Source organism: Pogona vitticeps, chromosome 8 (assembly GCF_051106095.1).
Source record: "Pogona vitticeps strain Pit_001003342236 chromosome 8, PviZW2.1, whole genome shotgun sequence".
NCBI lineage: Eukaryota > Metazoa > Chordata > Lepidosauria > Squamata > Agamidae > Pogona > Pogona vitticeps.
This window is the reverse complement of record NC_135790.1, coordinates 15,837,890-15,856,725: the sequence shown is the minus strand read 5'-3', so window position 1 is coordinate 15,856,725 and position 18,836 is coordinate 15,837,890. Positions and strand designations below refer to the sequence as shown.

General features: G+C 41.9%; 1 protein-coding gene across 1 annotated transcript in view; it reads left to right on the top strand.

Annotated features, from left to right (window-relative positions):
• The window catches only part of SLC37A2 (solute carrier family 37 member 2), a 42,226-nt gene extending 30,126 nt beyond the window's left edge, over positions 1–12,100 (top strand). The window contains exons 13-18 of the mRNA XM_072978824.2: positions 1,014–1,062; positions 1,589–1,662; positions 3,000–3,078; positions 4,748–4,845; positions 6,469–6,533; positions 11,700–12,100. Of these exons, the coding sequence (XP_072834925.2) occupies positions 1,014–1,062; positions 1,589–1,662; positions 3,000–3,078; positions 4,748–4,845; positions 6,469–6,533; positions 11,700–11,715 (381 nt within the window). The 3' untranslated portion in view covers positions 11,716–12,100. The remainder of the gene's footprint in view (positions 1–1,013; positions 1,063–1,588; positions 1,663–2,999; positions 3,079–4,747; positions 4,846–6,468; positions 6,534–11,699) is intronic.
• The last annotated feature ends 6,736 nt before the right edge of the window (positions 12,101–18,836 follow it).

The window sequence follows — 18,836 nt, the reverse complement described above, 5'->3', positions numbered from 1 at the left end:
GGGTGAGCAACTGGCCTGTTCCCCTTTTTCCAATCTGCTGGCAACCTCTTTGTTCACCTTGCTTGGCCCAGACAGCAGGGGGGTCGTGAGTGAGGAGCACTAACGGCTGTCTCTTCTGCTTTCTGCATGGCAAGCAAGCAGGTGGTAGCATAAAGGATGAATAAAGGAGCAGCTGTAACAGCACATGACAATACTGACGAGAAGACAAACTCATTGGAAGAAGAGTTAGCTAGCTAGCTCTTTGGCTGCAAAACCTGGAGGAGTCAGCTATAGAGAGAGGGCTGGTTGGTGAATTGCAGGAAGCTCAGGATCCAGTTGGCTAACGAACCTGGCTTCAGTGCAGTGTAGCGTCATTCTTTTAGGTGGCCACATCCATGATTATGCCCAACTTCCAGAAGAGGGATAAGAAGGTGATGTTAAAATGAAAGTAGATCCCACAAAACTGAAGTGTGTTCGTTATTTCTCTCATCCTTAGCCCACACTGTTTATCGTTTCTTGATGTATCTGTACCTTGCAAGGTGGGGCAGGGGTGATGGAAATGTGTGTTATGTTTCTAGAGCAGTGGTCCCCAACCTTGGGCCTCCAAATGTTCTTGGACTTCAACTCCCAGAAATCCTGGCCAGGAGAGGTGGTGGTGAAGGCTTCTGGGAGTTGTAGTCCAAGAACATCTGGAGGCCCAAGGTTGGAGACCACTGGTGTAGAGCACAGGTTGTTGTCTGTTCATCTGTGCTTATCACCTGGGGGAGCCTGGAGCTGCTGACCATCCCTTCTACAAAGGGCTTTTTCTGTTTGAGAGGGTTTCCTTTTCATGATCAGAAGTGGGAACAGGTATCTTGGTTCTAGGATAGATGAAAAATGGAGGTGGGGTGGGGGGATATTCCATTGAAGTATAGCCCATTGAAACATAGACTAACAAAGATTCGAGCACTAAGGTGCATAGCTATCAACTTCTACAAAGGAAGGGTCTTTTTCAGCTTGGACATTCTCACTCCTTGTCTGTCTTTCTTTTCCAGCTGTTTTTATACAACCACATTGGTCAGAATGGTCTAGCCATCTCAATAGGTAAGACTGGAGTACATTTTAGTTATTCCTGACAATGGCAGATCTTGGCAGTCTGAAAGATGGCCCCAGGACTGTTGGACTCTGAGAGCATTCTGTCTCGCCTTAATCACCTTTAATTTTAATGACAGAAGTGGGTGATTTACAGGCCTGGGAAGACATGTCCACAACCAGCAATTGTGCTTAATGTTTTTATTAATGCTTAATTAAAAATATAGTTTTGCTCACCTGTGTTTGTTTTCATGGTGGTGCATCATAGATATTTGGATTGTTTTGAATGCATTTTCATACATCTGTTTAGATGTACTATAGATGGTGCAGATGTAGATCTAAATAGATACAGATAGGCAGATAGTATTTATAAATATATTTACTCTATTATTAGCTAGTTTGGGTAGCTTATACCTGGAAAGGCATAGGAAGCAATGCAAGAAGCCACTATTTCTTCATGGCTTGACTAGTAGAATGCATGTTTAGAGAGCAAGGTAATTGAGTTTCACTGCTGATAGTCTCCTCTTTCCTTTTGCAGTCATGCTAATCATCTGTGGTGGCCTTGTTAATGGACCTTACGCTCTCATCACAACAGCAGTTTCAGCTGACTTGGTAAGAACCACAATCGCTGGGAAGGGTTCCCTCCTCAGGACTTTTGACGTACAACCGGAAGATCAAAATAAAAACTAAACTAAAATATGACCAAACTGAAACAAGTAGCTTGCTGTTATTTTTACTGAGAAATGTATAGTGATAGGTACCGGCGGGGGCGGGGGGGGCATCCAACAAACAAAGAAGGGAAGAGTAAGCTTATCTCTTCCCATCCAACAGACATTGCTAAACCCAACAATGTCTCAGTATTCTATCTGGACTAGAGGGGGTTGTGATTTTTGTCCCAGTCATGCTGGGAGGGAAGAGACAAATCTCCCTATAATCATGGCATGAATTTTCAATATCCCATGCCTGTGTCTATAATAAATGGGAACAGCCATTCCTAACAATGTACCCTCCAGATTGTTGCACTATAACTCCCATCACCCACTATCATTACCCTGTGATGGGGGTTGCAGTCCAAAACATCTGGAAGACGCTGAATTGAATGAAACTTGAGTTCTAGTTATATGTTGCATACCAAGCACAACATGTAGGTAGGCCTTAACCTCGCAGCATGATGATTGATTTGGTATCTCAACTGAGAGTCAGCCCCTTCAGCTCTGTTTTTGAAGTTTCCTCCCTCTGCAACACAAACTTTTAATGTCCTTTCAAGCAAGGAGAGGGCGTTAATGTGGTTCTCCAGAAGTTCTAGCTACAGAATTGTCCTTTGGCCAGTCTTTGTCCACAGTGAATAACTGTATGCAGAAAAAAAACTTTGAGTCAGGACATTCTAAATACTGTAGATAGAAATATTCCTGCCTTGGGATCTTTGTTTTTGAAGTACGTAATGCCATTAGCTGTCATTATAAGGATAATAGAATCATAGAATAGTGACGTTGGAAGGGGCCTATAAGGTGATCAAATCCCAACTCCCTGCTCAGTGCAGGAATACAAATCAAAGGATGTCTGCCAGGTGGTTGTCTAAGTTTCTCTTGAAGTGTTGGAGCCACTTCTCGAGGTAATTGGGTTAAGAGGTTTTTCCTGATATTCAGTTGAAATCTGGCTTCCTGTAACTTGAGCCCATTATTGCATGTCCTGCACTCAGGGATGATTGGGGACAGCTTGGGGACAGATGGGCAAGACTTTGGTTCTAGTTTTTTTTTAATTAGAACTTTATACCTGCAACTCCAAAAGTGGGGGAAAATAATGGTGGGCTGGATCATAAGAAGGCCAGGAGTTTCCTCATCTCTCCTCTACAGGAAGAAGCATAAACACATGGAACTGCACTAAACAACAATAAAAAAATTATTTCCCCTTAAAACTTGTTTATTAATTGTTGCTCTCTTCTCTTGTAGGGTACTCATGAAAGTCTCCAGGGTAATGCAAAGGCCCTCTCCACGGTTACAGCAATCATAGATGGAACTGGATCTGTAGGTCAGTAACTTGAAAGTACAGAAGCTGAATCTCAGTCAAACATGACATTTTATTTTGAGAAGCCTCAGCAGGACATAGATTGTGTGGTGCCCAAGCACTCGGTCAGAGAGTTCCACAGGCCACTTACCTACCACCTTTGCATTGAGGCAAATCCCAAGACCTCAGTCGTGCGTAGCGTAAGCCCCTTGAACAAGCCTGACCTTAAAAGAACACTTTACTTTTACCCAGTACTTTGCAAGTACAGACACATGGGCTTTGTGCTTCCTTAGAATTCACAACAGCTCAGTTAGGTAGGACTCTTAAAGATAGCTAGTTTGTGGCCCTCTCCACCTCCTGGATTTAGCCAGACCCTGCTGTTCAAGAGACCAGTCCTTTTGTAAGAATTTTTATAATTAATTTTTATTAGAAAAATAGAATTTCATAGAATCAACTTATATTGCTCAAGCTTCAGCATAAAGAACATATTCAAAGATTATTACAGTTAAATAAAATAACTAATCCCCATTAAAATTTAAAAAAACACTACTAAGTTGGGCTAAGGTGGGCTAGCCCCCACCTCCTTCTTTCTCTTTACTTGCATTCTCTCTCCTTCAAGCCACATGCTCAAACCATCAAGTTCTTTTTCTCTCCCATCAGCATGGAATTGAACTTTTCCACATAACCCATCATCCATTTCCTACCTTCTCTAATTCCTCCCTTCTTCTTGACACTTCATGGCTGTTAACCAATTAGCCTCAAGGGGCAGTAACACTTTCCTCCACTCTCAGTTCCCATGGAAATCCAAGTGTTTTATCTCTTCTCTAATTAGCTTGGAATGTTGAGTCTTCCACAGGCCTCTTTGTTCAACCTTCATCCTTATCTCAAACCACGCTGTACCGGTCTTCAAAAAAACACTCTCATAGCATTTACCACGGTGCTGAAGATTACAATTGATACAGCTTTAATTAAATGTACTAATTGATTGCAAAAAAAAAAACCACACACATTCCAATGTCTCTCAAATCATCTGCACACAGAACCTGTCTGACTCCATCTTACATTTCTCTGACTACATATCCCACACTGCTTCAACTCCATCACAGATTGCAATGAGACAAGAGTATTTTCTATCAACCCCAGAGAACTACGATGAAAACTAATTTGTAGCACCACACCTGGGACCTGTTCCTACCTTAAATCCAGCTAGGAAGAGCCGGATAGCTTCATTTTGTGAATTCGCTCAGCAAATGGACAAAGCTAATTCCACATTGCCCAGTCCCAACGGGATGTGCACACATGTGTGCACAAATCCATGCTTTTCTTTAACATGACTGCACTTTCAAGAGCTGCTTCTTTGGCACATTAAGCTATGAGTGGCAGTTAGCTATGTTAACTAAGAATGAAATCCCCATGTTCAGAGATCACTAATTGCTACCATCATTATGTGCTGCATGTGACTTTCCCAAGTATGTATGGGCATCCAATGTTTGGTATCGGATTTTAGGCTAGATCCAGCACGGCATTTCTCCATAATGCCCATCTGTTGATCACCTTTTGACCCTCTGCCTTCTCCCCCTCATGTCTAGAATGAGTGGTCTATACCACCTGGGCCCTTCAAAGTGAAAGGTGCTGGATTTCTCTCCTGCCTGTTGGCTTGCAGATCCTTTGTACTGTTCCTTTCATTCTGCAGGTGCTGCTCTTGGACCTCTGCTGGCAGGTGTGATCTCCCGTTCCAGCTGGGACAATGTCTTCTACATGTTGATAACTGCTGACGTGCTGGCATGCCTAGTGAGTTCCTTTTTTCCTACCATACTGGGGCTGGCCTCAGCATTAGAAAGAGTAAAAGAGAGAGACCACTTTGGGCAAACAGATGCTGAGGTTATTCCTCTTAATACCCCAGATCTTCCCCCTTTTTTGTAAGTCCATCTTGATCCTCATAAGGTAGCCTCCTGTCTCAGCTGTGGATGCAGAGATTAGAAAGATGGAAGATGTTGCATCTTTTTTGGACTACAGCTCTCCAAACCATGCAAGTAGCATGGCAATGAGGAGGCTAGCTATGGCAGTCTGGCAGCTGCCATCTAAAAGTGGAGTGTGCCCCCATCTCTGCTGTAAGTGCTGAAGTATGATTCAGTTGCTGGTCGACTGCAGGGAACCCAGTCACTGTATTGCTGGTACCATGTATACAGTGGTGCCTCTCAAGACAAAAGTAATTCATTCCACAAGCAGCGTCGTATTGCAAAGTTTTCGTCTTGTGAATTGCAGTGCATTCCTAAGGGAAACCTCACAAGATGAATTAATTAATTTCGTCTTGTGAGGCATCATTCTTGTAGGAAAAAAATTGTCTTGTGAAGCAGGATCATAGAAAAAGCCGTCTTGCGAGTCACAACAGTCACAAAATGCTTTCGTCTTGCGAGTTTTTCATCCGGCAAGGCATTTGTCTTGCGAGGCACCACTGTATATCCTCTTGATCCTGCAAACCACGGGTGAAGACCCAGTGGTCCTTCTGCCACAGTCCTGTGGGCTTTCAACCCCTACCAGCCTCATCTAGCATAGTCAGTAGTCCGCAGTGGTGAAAGCATGTAGTTCAGCAATATCTGGAGAACCGCCACATCACCATTGCTGTTGTAAATCAAAGGTAAGTCCCGCCCAACTAAACTGGGACCATAGTTCCATCAATAAAACTGTATTCTAGAGGGAGCCTTGGCCTGTGTTAGGAAGAACCAAGAGTTTGGTGGTATAATAAGAGGCTTTATATGTAGGTGATCTATGGTTTGGTGTAGGATGCCTCTGTTTAGAAGGATTTCAGTATGCAAGTGGTGACAAAGTGTCATATAGGACAGGGGTCCCCAACCTTTTTCACCCTGCGGACTGGCTGGGGAAGGCGGGGCACCCACATGCTCATGCGCATGCATGAATGAGCACACTTGCTTGCATGCTCACACACATGTGTGAATGGCGGCATGGCGTTTGTGTGGGCGTGCCCACGCTCATGCGCATCCATGAACAGCATATGCACGAGCGAGAGTGCCCACACAAGCACCACACCACCGTCCATGCATGTGCACGAGCACATGCACAGCTGCAAACAGCCTTTGCAGGGATGAGTGCGTGTGGGGGGTGGGGCAGGAGGTCTGTCTTCATGGCCCGGTCCAGCTCAGGCCACGGACTTGCACCAGGTTGCGGGTCGGCGGTTGACAACCTCTGATATAGGAGACCCAGGACTACCACTGCCAGTTAGAGCTGAGAATACGGGGGCTGAAGAATCAAAGCGATGACGAAAGAGAAGCAACATTAATATGAGACCTCCCAAAGGTTCTCTCTTTCTCTGTACTTGTGATCAAAGTAAAATTGCCTTCAACTCCCTACAGAAAGCTACTGCAAAAAGACTGATTTTGAGTATGTTTTCCCCAGCTCCTTTCCCGTGTGGTATTCAAAGAAATGCGTGGATGGTGTGGCTGCTACACTAGAAAACGAGGGTAGGTTTAATTTTTATTATGCTATGATAACGATTGTCTGAATGTTTCCACCATATCTTTAGCTCCACCATGGAAAGGTACTTTTCAATCCCAGGTGGTGCCTACAGTGTTACTTTTAGGCTCTTGCATCAAGGAGCCAAGTGGAGCCAAGTGGCCATATCAAAAAACCCTAATTCTACATAGAGCTTCAAACCCCACCACCACCACATCTTCTTAACAAGTACTAACAACATCCTTCTCCTCCGTGTGTCTTCTTAGCTCTTGTGTGGCATTAACTCACCCAGTAGTGTTGGATACAAAATAGTTTGGAGTGTGAGTATGTCCTTTGTTTTTCTTCCCATTTAACAGAGGAGAAAATGTGAAGATTTCAGTATCTGATTTTCTTTCTGTCTTCCTGGTTTTCTTCTTTCTCTTTTGTATCTGTGAAGCGAACAAGCTGTGGCTGAGGTAATCTGTGAGGAAAAGCAAAGCATGACAGCATACAGAATATTTGTGGATGAAAGCAATGTCAAGGGCTTAACTCTCAGCCATTTCTCTGAGGAAAACCATTTTCTCAGGAAAAGGTTTAACTCTCAGCCATTTCCACTGGTACTTTGGCCTAGTGAACCTTTTGGCCCAAAGTACCTTCACACTGTCATATAGTTATTATGATATAACTGATAGCACTGTTTGGCACAGAAAAAAAGACCTTGTCCTCTTGTTTTTCTACTTAAAACAATCTGTCCTCCCCCTTTAAGAGCTGGCCCGTATCTTTCTGGCACAAGGCTAGAGCATGCAATCTTTTTGGCATGGTTCATTGAAATGCAAAATAGCTTTTTTCCCTCTGCCTTTGCAGATGGGTACCAAGAGTTGAACTAGATTGCACTGAAGATAAGGGCCTTTTAAACACCGGCTAGATTGCACCAAATCTCACAGTGTCGACAGGCATAGTTCCAGCAAATTAGACACCCAGTCATCAGTGGACTAAATGAACATGGCAGTCTTCAGTAAGAGCAAGCAAGATTTGAATCCACAGTTTTTATATGGTTTAGTTAAGTTCCCTTAGACAGTGAGGTTCCTGCATCAATGACTAGATGCAGAGTTAAATGAGCCCCCAACAAAATGGCATCCAGGAAGGTTCCCCTCATAAGGCAGTGCTTCCCCAGCATTCATGGCATAGGCTAGGGCCTTGTCTTGGTGCTGTCTGCAGCTCTAGGCAGCAGGCCTTTTCAGGCCTACTCCAGAGTGCCCCATTTAAATCAACTTTCTGGACATTGCCATTAGGGCCACAGCCACAAAAACACAGTGGCAGCCAACAGAATGTCCTTGTTGAGTTTTTCTCTAGGATGCTTGTTGAAAACAAAGACTAGCACCACCATGAGCTAGTAAGAGTATATTCTTTTTATAGATCCAGGACAGGTATTAGAATGTTGCTATTCTGAAGGCAGACACTCGTTTCCTTCAAACTAAACTCCAGCACATACTGTCCTGGAAACGCCAGAGAGACCTTCTTCGAAAACAATGACTCTTCTAGTACCTTAAAGATCAGAGCTTGGGAAAAGTAGCCCCTCTTTTTCCTTTTTTTGAACTATGATTCCCAGAATTCTCCTGTTGACACAAACCAAGAGCTTCTCTGGCTGAGGGATTCTGGGAGTGATCCTGTAGTCTTCAAAAGTAGCTTTTCTAAGCTTTACTAAGGATTAACAGCTTTTATCTGGAGCCAGCTTCTGCGGATTGCAGCCCAGTTTACATTGAAATAGTACTGACATTTAGCTAGATAAGCTTTTTCCAAAGCAGTGCAGCACTTTTGAAACAAGTATTTAAATTCAAAAACATCCAGCCGAGCATTACCTATAATATATCCCATGCTGGTTTGCTTTGTCTTTGCCATGCTTCCCTCTTTCTATGCTAAATCTCCTTAATTAATAGTAATAAAAACAGATTTCCAGATTTTTTTTTAAAAAAATCACAGCAATCATGTCTTGAAAAACTGCTGGTGCTGTGGTAGAACTGTCTTTCTCTGCCGAATCTCTTCTTGCATGTCATTAGTCCTGTATAAATAATCTTATTCTGTAGGCTAACAAATCATCTGCCAAGCCCGGTGATTTTATGTGTGTGACTAAGAAATAGGGAAAAAATGGGCATACTTTTAAGGCAGGGGTTCTCTGAAGCGGTTGTCCCAAAAGAGGCATGAAGGAGAAAAAAGGGAGAACATGTGTAGTACCTCCCAAAAGGAATCCCAAGATTTAAAATATTCCTTTTAAGTTTACTGCAGCTCCCCAGATTTTTTTGCCAGCAAAGCCAGTGGTCATGCCAGCTATGGAGTTCTGGGAGACATTCAGAAAGATCCTTCTCCAGTCTCTAGAATCAAAAGCAGCCTTCTCCAACCCTGTGCTCTCCATAGGTATTGGAATATAATTCCCATCATCCCATCTTTAGCCATGCTAGGGATTATGGAAGTGGTTGTCTAACACATTTGGAGGGCACCATGCTGAGGAATTTTGACGGCTGACCGCCCAAACCTTCCCAATCCACACAGTGTCCTGAAATCTGTTCCATCTCTGTCCAGTTGTTGAACATCAGATGACACCATATCACCCTCAACATGCTCTCCTCTCATCAAATTTTGGAACCTAAGCAGGATCAGGCCTGGTTTGTATTTGGCCGGAAGACCACGAAGTAATACTAGAGATCACCAGGTAGGATTAGGGGAAAAATCCTTCCTGAAAGTTCAAAGGGCAGAGACATTTATCAGAATTGACCGTTTGGGGCCAGAGAGAGCAAGGATACCATTAACCTTAAGACCATATTCTGTCTTCCAAGCAGTATAGAGTAAATATTTGGATATACCCATGAGTCCCTTCCCTAAGCACCTTAAACAACACTACTAAGGCTTATGAAAGTGGGATCTGCAACCAAATTTTGCCACATTTCCTCAACTCTTTAAAGGATTCCTCTTATTTTGAAGTTCAAAACAGATCTGTCATCCAACGTGGTGCTCCTCACTCTCTGGTTTTTCAGTTTTAATTTTTCAAGTTGATAATGTGTTAGGGCTACTGAGGATGCTCAATTTTGACTGGACTATTTTTGGAGAGGTGAGGGCCAGAGCTTCGAAAAGTTATACTTCCCATTGTTTTCTGAACTCTAGGAAGAGCTTGTTTCTTTTAATAAAGGCATTCCGTGTTTGGAATGCCAGAACCACAAAGACTGTAATTCTGATTTCATATATTCCATAATTATTCTCACTACAGAAGTTTAATTTCTGGTGCCCAACTGCTCATCTACTGAGAGCTGGTACACCCAGGTCATTCTCTCGGTTTGTAACTTCTCCAAGAAGGCAATTGTGTTAGTCTGTTGAAGCAAGAACAGTCTTGATAGCACTGTGAAGGCTAATACATTTCACCTGGCATATGCTATCATGGACTGCAGCCCACTTCTTTGGGTGCTTGAATCTAGTGATGCTGTCAAGCAGGAAGGTTCCTGTGAATATGTTGCCAGAGGTGAGGGTTGGGCACATGGAGCAAGAAGCAAATCAATGATAGTAAAGGCTCTCTTTGAACATCAAGATGATCCATGAGAACCTCTGTGTTAAAATATGCATCTCTGCTAATATGAAAGGTGTGATATAACCCTTTCCCTGCCCTCCTCTCAGAAGCCCTGGTACCACTACATGTTGATTGTATTTACAGGTCAACCACTTTTTGAGTAGGCATGCGCTCTGGGGCCATAAGTCACGGTAAGTCAGTGTCTCAGCCTCATGCCTCTGGTGTCGCTTAATAGGTCTTCTTTCTGGTGTCTTTGGTCCCAGCAGTCAAAAACTTTATCATTCCTCTCTGGATCCTCTACAGCTTTGGATAGAATAAGCAGGGCTGCTGCCTTTCAATCTTTATGGTGGTGGAATATGAGTTCAGGAGAGGTCATGGAAGGCTCATGGGAACTTCGAAGAGAGCACCGTGCAAGGACTCAGTTTACATCTTTATCTCATTGGTCCATTTGCACTTCATAATCCACTGGGGAAAATCTCAGTATCCATAGTTGGTTGTTTTTATTCCCACTTTGAATGCTGACTCTAAAGTTCGGGAGTGAACCTAGAGTAATGGCTGAGCTGTAGTCTGGCTCCAAACACCACAATCAAAAGAAATGCAGAAACAGGTGATACCTTTAATTGACCACCTAGAATATGAAACAGAAAAATAAACTGCAAACTTTCAATGATAAATCATCTTCTTCAAGCTGTGCATCAAGTACTTATAGGTAACTCTAAAATTATATGCTGTTATTAATGTTCCAAAGCCACGTATGATGTTGAAGTGCATAAAACACCCCCTTCCCCATCCATAGGCCTTTTGCAGACTGCACTCATTTCTATTTAAGAAGCTAAGCTGGCCTCTACACCATCAGCCACATGAATTTGGGACATTAATTGTAGCATATAATTCTGTTATAGCATATAATTCTGGAGCTACCCACAAGAACTTGATGCACAGTCTTGAAGAAGATGATTTATCACTGAAAGCTTGCTGTTTTTTTAAGTATATATATATTCTTAATAGTTGGTTAAAGGTATCACCTGTTCCTGCATTTGTATTGTTTCTATGGCCATGTGATTTTCCTGATTTTTCACAATCAAAAGATTTCCCCCTATGAATATCATTTCTGAAGAGGGGTTTGAAACCAGTTCTTTTCATGCCAAGAATCTGGACAGCTCAGTGAGTACTTGGTTACAGAACCAAGCTTAAGAGTTTGATTCTCCACTGTGTCTTCTCAGTGTCATTTCTCAAAGTTTCCGAAGACTAAAATTTACAGTGCATATCAGGAAAAACTTCTTAACTGTTAGAGCGGTACGACAATGGAACAAGTTAATTCCAGAGGTGGAGATCACTCCAGTGCTGGAGGCATTCAAGAGGAAAATGGACAGTTATCTGTCAGATCTGCTTTGATGTGGATTCCTCCACTAAGCAGGGGGTTGGACTGCTTAATGCTTATAAGCCCCTCCCAACTCAAATGTTTTAATGAGTCTATGAAAGAAGCAGTTGTCACCAGTGCTCAGATGCATTCCAAGATCTCAACTTAAATTATGGAGGTGGTTTGGTTAAACCTGGCCTTGGGCAAGGCAGCTGTTCTCTCTGCGTAGAGCTGCAGTCATGAGAAGATGATATTTCTAATAGATCTCCTTGGATTTTCCAGGTTTAAAGAATTTTGACGTGGCCTACATGACTGGAGAAGGACGTGGAGAGAATGGGGAAGAACACTACGAAGCATGTCAGTTTTGTTTTCCCCCGCCCCACGTTCACAGTGGGAGGAATTAACGAAGCTGAAACGGAACACACTTGAGAAACGAAGTGAACTCTCTTCCGGAAGACCAGCCAAGCTGATCACCAGCTACATTTTTGTCTGTCTTTTTTTAAATGACTGACAGGGGAGCAGGAAGAATGATGTAGCAAAGCCAAGGGCAAATGTAAAAGGTGTCTTCAGGATCCATATCAGAGCCCAAGGCCTCTTGTTTTGTATCAGTCGCCAGTTGCACCCCTTTTGTTATTGTTTTTTTAATTATTATTATTATTATTATTAAAAATGGTGTGGAACCAGTTGGTTATTCTTTTCTCTCTTTTCGGTGGAAGGAAGTGAGCTGTGAACCACATCCTTAAGGTGAGGCTCTGGTCATCTCAGGATCACCATCATAATTGCAGGCACTAAGGGTGGAATTCCTTATCAGGTAATCCCACCATTCTGTGATGAAGTTTTCAGGAGCTGCTTTGCATAAAACAAGGCTGTCTTTGCAGAAAACAGGGCAGTGTGGTTTTATGCAAAGCAGCTTCCAAGACTAGAGTTTGAAGTAGAGAACGAGGTAGGCTTCTTGTTCTTTTCTTCTGATGAAATTAGCCCAAGGCCTTTATCTCTTCCAGCTCTCTGTAGCTAATTGTATCTAATGGACATCTTTAATAGAATTCTATAATATCCATAAATTTTTTCAATCTGGTGCTGAAGGAGCAAAAGGAGAGACCCCCTTTTTGGATCCAGTTGCATTAACCCTATTTTAGCAATGGGCAAGCTTATGGGATCTACTTGAGTTTTCAGTAATACTACATGTGAGAAGGATCTTGGAATAATTGTAGATTATAAAATACTGTATTTTTCGCTCCATAAGACGCACCTTTCCATAAGATGCACCAGTTTTTTAGGAGAAGAAAACAGGAAAATATAATCTGTTTTCTTCGCTCCATAAGATGCACAGACTTTCCACCCCCCTGTTTTGTGGGGAAAAGGTGCGTCTTATGGTGCGAAAAATACGGTAAATTATGAACTAACTGCTATCTAGCTGCAGAAAAGGCCACTGCTATTTTAGGCTGCATTAACAGAAATATACTCTCCCCAAGGTGTGGATACTCTCCAGATCTTGTGAGGAATTAGTTCCTTTTTGTTCAGCACAGGTTAGGCCTCGTGTTGAGTGCTGTGTCCTGTTCTGGATACCATTCTTTAAGAAGGATGCAGACAGACTGGAACAAGTTCAGAGATGGACAACAACCAGGGGATTGGAAACAAAGCCCTATGAGAAAAGACGGAAAAAGCTGGGCATGTTTAGCCTTTCTCATGCCTTGGGACATGGTGAGTACTCCCAACGCTGAAGGCATTCCAGAAGAAAGTTAGACCACCATCTGTCAGATGCTTAAATCTGGCTTCCTGCATTGAGCAGTGGGTTGGACTTCACGGCCTTCTGGGCCCCTTTCCAACTCCATTATTATATGATTCTGTTAGATCTCAAAGGGCACTAATCAGAAGCCAGAATTTAATTGAAGAATTACCTCCCTGCAAATTCATCAGCCTAACTTGCAGGTTACATTGCAGTAAATCAAGCACGTATTTGCTTTTGTCACCAGGTGGAGTCACACAATTGCTTTGCAAAACCAAATGCCTACAACCAGCTTCCTAAAAAGCAACAACTTGCTGCTGAGCATTTGCACTAGTAGACTTATGCCACTAAGTAAATAATACGGTTCTGGTCAGTTGCAGAAAAAGAGTGGGCTCAAAAAACTGACCAAGGTAGAACCATTCACCTACTACATCTCAAGAAACAAAGCTAGGAGAGTCATTTCTAAGCAATTAGTAACAGCTACAATTCCAATTTTTAAAAATGGTTAATTCCTCTGTAATTACAGTTCTTGAAAATTAAGTTCTTGCTTTCAAGCTTCTCAAAATTAAATGAAACTGTTACTTTGCTTATTTTTTTAAAAGAAGTGTTTCTAGCTGCTCAATGCACTCTGCCCACTTTATCATTTCTTCAGCACTCACAGCAGAGCATAAAACATAGCTCAGATCAAGACATGAACCATATGATGACCCCCCATTAAGGAGACACCACTTCACACAACTATACTAACTAAAAAATTACAGTTATGACATGTAAGCGATGCCATACACCCTCCTCCTTGACTTGCGAATGTAATGTAATACTTTATTAAGGAAAAGCTGTCTGGTTATGTTTTATGGCACAATGTAGACATGTTGGATGAGGTATTCTGGGAAATATAGTCCAAATAGCAACATTTTTCACCTTAGTTTACTAGTAATTTTCAGAGCTCTTCCTTAAACTTTACACTCTGATAGTCTGTGTCTATCTGACATTGTTATTATTAGTGAGGAAAGGTTCAAAAGCATAATTTTCGAATTTGTCAGTAGCACTACACAAAGACCCAGTATAAATTAAGAATAAACCTGAAGCTAGAAAATGCATAGAAGTTCAGCCAAGGATGATGCTAAAAAGAAATGCTGTTTTAAGGAATTGACAGCTGCACCAACAGACGTTTACAAATAAAGTCCATTTCACAGCTGAAGAACACTGAGGTTCTAAAATATACAACTTGTCCTTAGATCAGATAAATAAGTCTGTGCAGACTGCCTTTTTAAAAATTATTATTATGAACATAAAGTGAGAAATGGAAATCCTTGCATTACAAACCACCAGAAATCTACCAGTAGGTCTCTATAAATTGGCTGCTTACCTAGAGGTTGGAAAAGTTTTGTTTTTCTGGACTATAGCTTTCAGAACCTCTCAGCTTACACAGCCAAGAATTCCAAAGTCTGACTGGGTCCTTTTTTTATGTCCAGGACATTGCCTGAAAGGTCTTCAGTTGGAAGATGCGCTCATGGGACCCCAGCAAAGGCTCAACACAAGGTGTGGAACACTAATGAAAGGCCTTGAATGTTCCACCCTCTCTTGCTTGCATTTGCACCCTTAGTAAAACTTCTTGTGTTCATAAAAGTCTAAATCAGGCAAACAGGAGCAAAAACACAAAACAAAACAAAAAACCCACCCACCTTCACAGCATCAGGCCCAGCCTGCAGCTGTAATCTTTTCTCTTCACAGCTTGCAAAACGCAGAACAAAGACCCTGCTCTTAATGTACACAACAGGCTTGATGTGTTCTTCAGTTTTCACCTTTCATGCCTCCACAACTCTAGAACTGGGCTTATATTGAATTGCATGATTTATCTATGGAGGTGATGGTGTGAGGTGGGCATATATTCAAAGAGGGGCATCATGGGGGGATGAAAGAGGAGGATGTTTCCCCTTTTCCATGAAATGTTCAGGCCACTACGGCATTCTTTTATTCCACTGGAATCCCATTCAATGAAGAAATTATATCGAATCACAAAGAGGTGCTCCCAGAGCTTGTAAAAGTTAATATTTTTTAGCAACATTCCCCCGGAATATCACGTCCAACGTGGACAGCTAAAGAGTGTGGAAATCATTATTTCCCCTCTTCTAGAGGTATTCAGGAATTGCTTAGTTTTTTTCCTCCGTTTGTTTGTTTCTGGGGGCAGGGTGGTATGTGTTTGAGAGAGTACAGGATAAGGGCATCTCCAGGCCTCTGCCACCAGTTCAAAAAGAAAAAGCAGAAGTGGTTGTATAGATATGTTTAGTATTGTTTTGATTTCTGTTTTGGTCTAATAACCTACAGCAGCCGCTGGGGCCAAAAATGAATGAAATCATCCATCCCCACCATCCTACAATTTGTGAAAAAAGCATGGTGATCAAACCATCAAGTTTTCCTCCTATAGTTCTTGACTGTGTGTAAGGCCTTGGCATCATGGCTTGTTATTTCTCATGGTTGAGAATCTTTAGCCAATGGGATGGCCAACTACTGTATCACATTCTGAGTTTCCACTTCATTTTCATGCCTTAACCAGGACGCTTGAAATGTATAGAACAAGGCTGCAATGTAGAATTGAATCATTCCTTATCTCAGGGGGTGGGCACCTGTGGCCTTCCAGATATGGTGGGACTGTGATTACCACAATCCTTTATCGTTGCTATCCTAGCTCAGGTTAATAGGTGTTGTAGGCCAGCAGTTCCCAACCTTTTTTTTTTACTTGCTTTCCCTTTGGAAAGTCCATTTTCATAAACGGTGATCTTCATATTAGCAAAATGTTTGTAATTAACATCATAGCTGCTGTTTTAAGTGTATATGTTGTAACTGCAAATAAACAGCCCAATAATAGGATTTAAAAAGCAATGGAATAATAAAGTGAGCAGACAGTGCACATTTACAATATATTCACATTCAAAACCCAAAAGATACAATGAGTTTAAGTAAATACATTATTGATTGATTGACTGATTGACTGATTGACTGATTGATTGATTGATTGGTTGGTTGGTTGGTTGGTTGGTTGGTTGGTTGGTTGGTTGGTTGGTTGGTTGGTTGGTTGGTTGGTTGGTTGGTTGGTTGGTTGGTTGGTTGGTTGGTTTGGTTTGGTTTGGTTTGGTTTGGTTTGGTTTGGTTTGGTTTGGTTTGGTTTGGTTTGTATCCCGCCCATCTGGTCTGTTCGACCACTCAGGGCGGCTTCCAATAAACATATATACAATAAAAACACAGAGATTTTACAAACAATCCATAACACATACAATAATAAAACAGATAATAAATGAAGAAAGAATAAAGGAAGAATTAAGTATTGACAGGAGGGAAGGCCTGAATGTACATCCATGTTTTTAGTTGGCTCTTAAAGGTAAACATCACACAGTAATGCCGCTCTACTGGAGCTGAGAATTTCCCTGGCATACTATCTCATTTTACAAAATAAATTCTGCAGACCAAGATCTCTGGATCTCTGGCTAGCTGGAACAGCTAAAAAGCGTTACTGGCTTTTACCCCCACTGTTGCTATCGGGGTGAATGCAGTACCTAAAAATACCCTGATATATAGTCCAGACTGCACATAAGTATTCTACTGGATTCAGTTTCTGTGCCAGTAAGTTGTTCCAACACCTAGGGAACCCTGAAGTCCACATCAGCCCAGCTTCACCAACTGGCTGTAATGGAGACCTTGGCACAGGATTGCCTTAGATGTGTGGCTATCAGCAAGTCCAGATCCCCGTCTGTTAATTAGTAGGTACATTGCAACCAGATGTGCAATAACCAATCTGTTCTCCAGATGTGAACTCCAGCTTTATGTAAAAGTTGGTGTCTTTTTTAAAAAGGCAATATATACTGGAAATAAATTAATCTTTTAAGGGGTCCATTTGGCAAAGACAGTCAACTCTTTTTCTCTAGTGAGAAAAAATATATGCCAAGGTGGCCGTTGGACTAATTACCCCATGGATCTTTCCACTGGTATTATTAAGCGTGTTAGTGCCAAGTGCAGTGTTTATGTACAGTATAAACTTGCAGTCTAATTGACTTCACCTCTTTGGAACTTAACACACTGAGGACCATCTGTGCCTGATGTTATTTTATTAAGTGCTGATTGCACCAGTAAAGATGGGGAAAAGAAAGGTGGTCGTGATGGGATGTACAAGGGCAAATTCTGTACTTTGCACACTCTTTGAAGTAGGTATCCCAGTTTGTAAAAGTTATTTTTTTGGACTCCAGATTTCCAAGTCCTGCAGTCGTCATACAGTCTTTAAAATTAACTTTCCTCAGGTATGCGTAAGCAATAATGAATGCCAGAAATCACTTGGAGCTCTGCCACTCTGCATTGTATTTATCTGCCCAGAACCTGGGACCATCATCTGATATTTCCTTCCAGAGTGCCTTGCTAATGACACTAGAGGTCGGGGAAGTTCTTTCTTGGACGGTGAGGGGGCTACCGTTCCTGGAAACCTCAGCCAGGGTGGACATTCAAAAAGTAACCCATCTAAAGTCACGAGGGCAAAAGGGAGGGCCTTCTCCATGTTAGCACCCTGTCTATGAAAGGCTTTCCCTCGAGGGCCTTAATTGCTACCTATATTATGCTGTTTCCAGTGCTAGGTAAAAATATTTCTATTTTTCCCAAGTGTTTCAGGAGCTCTTTTTGGTGATACTTAGATTTTTGTTTCATCTTGGCTCATGCCTTTATTTTGAGTTTATTCTGTAATGCTGTTTTTTTCCTTTGTTTGTGATCTGATTTAGATTACTGCTAATCTCATCTAGAAGGTAGGCCCATTGAATCAATCATGGAATGGTATGTCAACACATTTAAATCCATAAAGTTAATGGGTCTACTCTACATGAGACTGCCAAGAAGATACCACCTTCATTTTGATTTCTTGTTTTTAAGCTATTCCATCATTTTACTGAGGTGCTGATTGTATGAAACTATGCTAATTCCATGCAAATGTGTGTCTTCTTTTGCCCTCTTTCCTCTTATTTTTAGTGCATCAATGTGATGTAATGTGCGTAAGTGGCCTCTGTACCATGCAATAAGAGATCTTTCTGAATGGGCCACTTTCCTGGGTCCAGTTTCTTTTAGAAGATGGTCACTGGAGGATTTCATGCATTTTATAATACTGGTGTTCATTTGCAAATATATAGTCTGAGCATGCAGGGGCATTTAATGTTCCAGCCAAATGTGCACTGAAATCCAGGATGCTGTCTTGTTCCAAGGCAAAACTTTGGTTTATCTAGCCAAGCACTTTCAGCTCTGATCAGCATTGACTCATCAGGGTTTCTGGCAGGATACTTTGTCATGAGATACCTGAGAATGAACCTGGGGATTTTCTACCAGTTATCGAATCATAATGCTATCACATCACTAACTCATAAGAAGGATCCTGATGGACGAGATCCAAAACATTAACAGTTTGTTTGTTTGTTTATCTCATTTGTAGGCTGCCTTTCTCATGGGCAGACTCACGGCAGCTCACAATGTTCATAGAATCGTAGAATAGTGAAGTTGGAAGGGCCGTATAAGGCCATCAAATCCAACCCCCTGTTCAATGCAGGAATAAAAATCAAAGGATATCTGCCAGGAGGTGGTCTTTCTTTTGAATATCTCCAGTGTTGGAGCACTCACCACTTCTTGGGGTAATTGGTTCCACTGTCGCACTGCTTGAACAGTTAGAA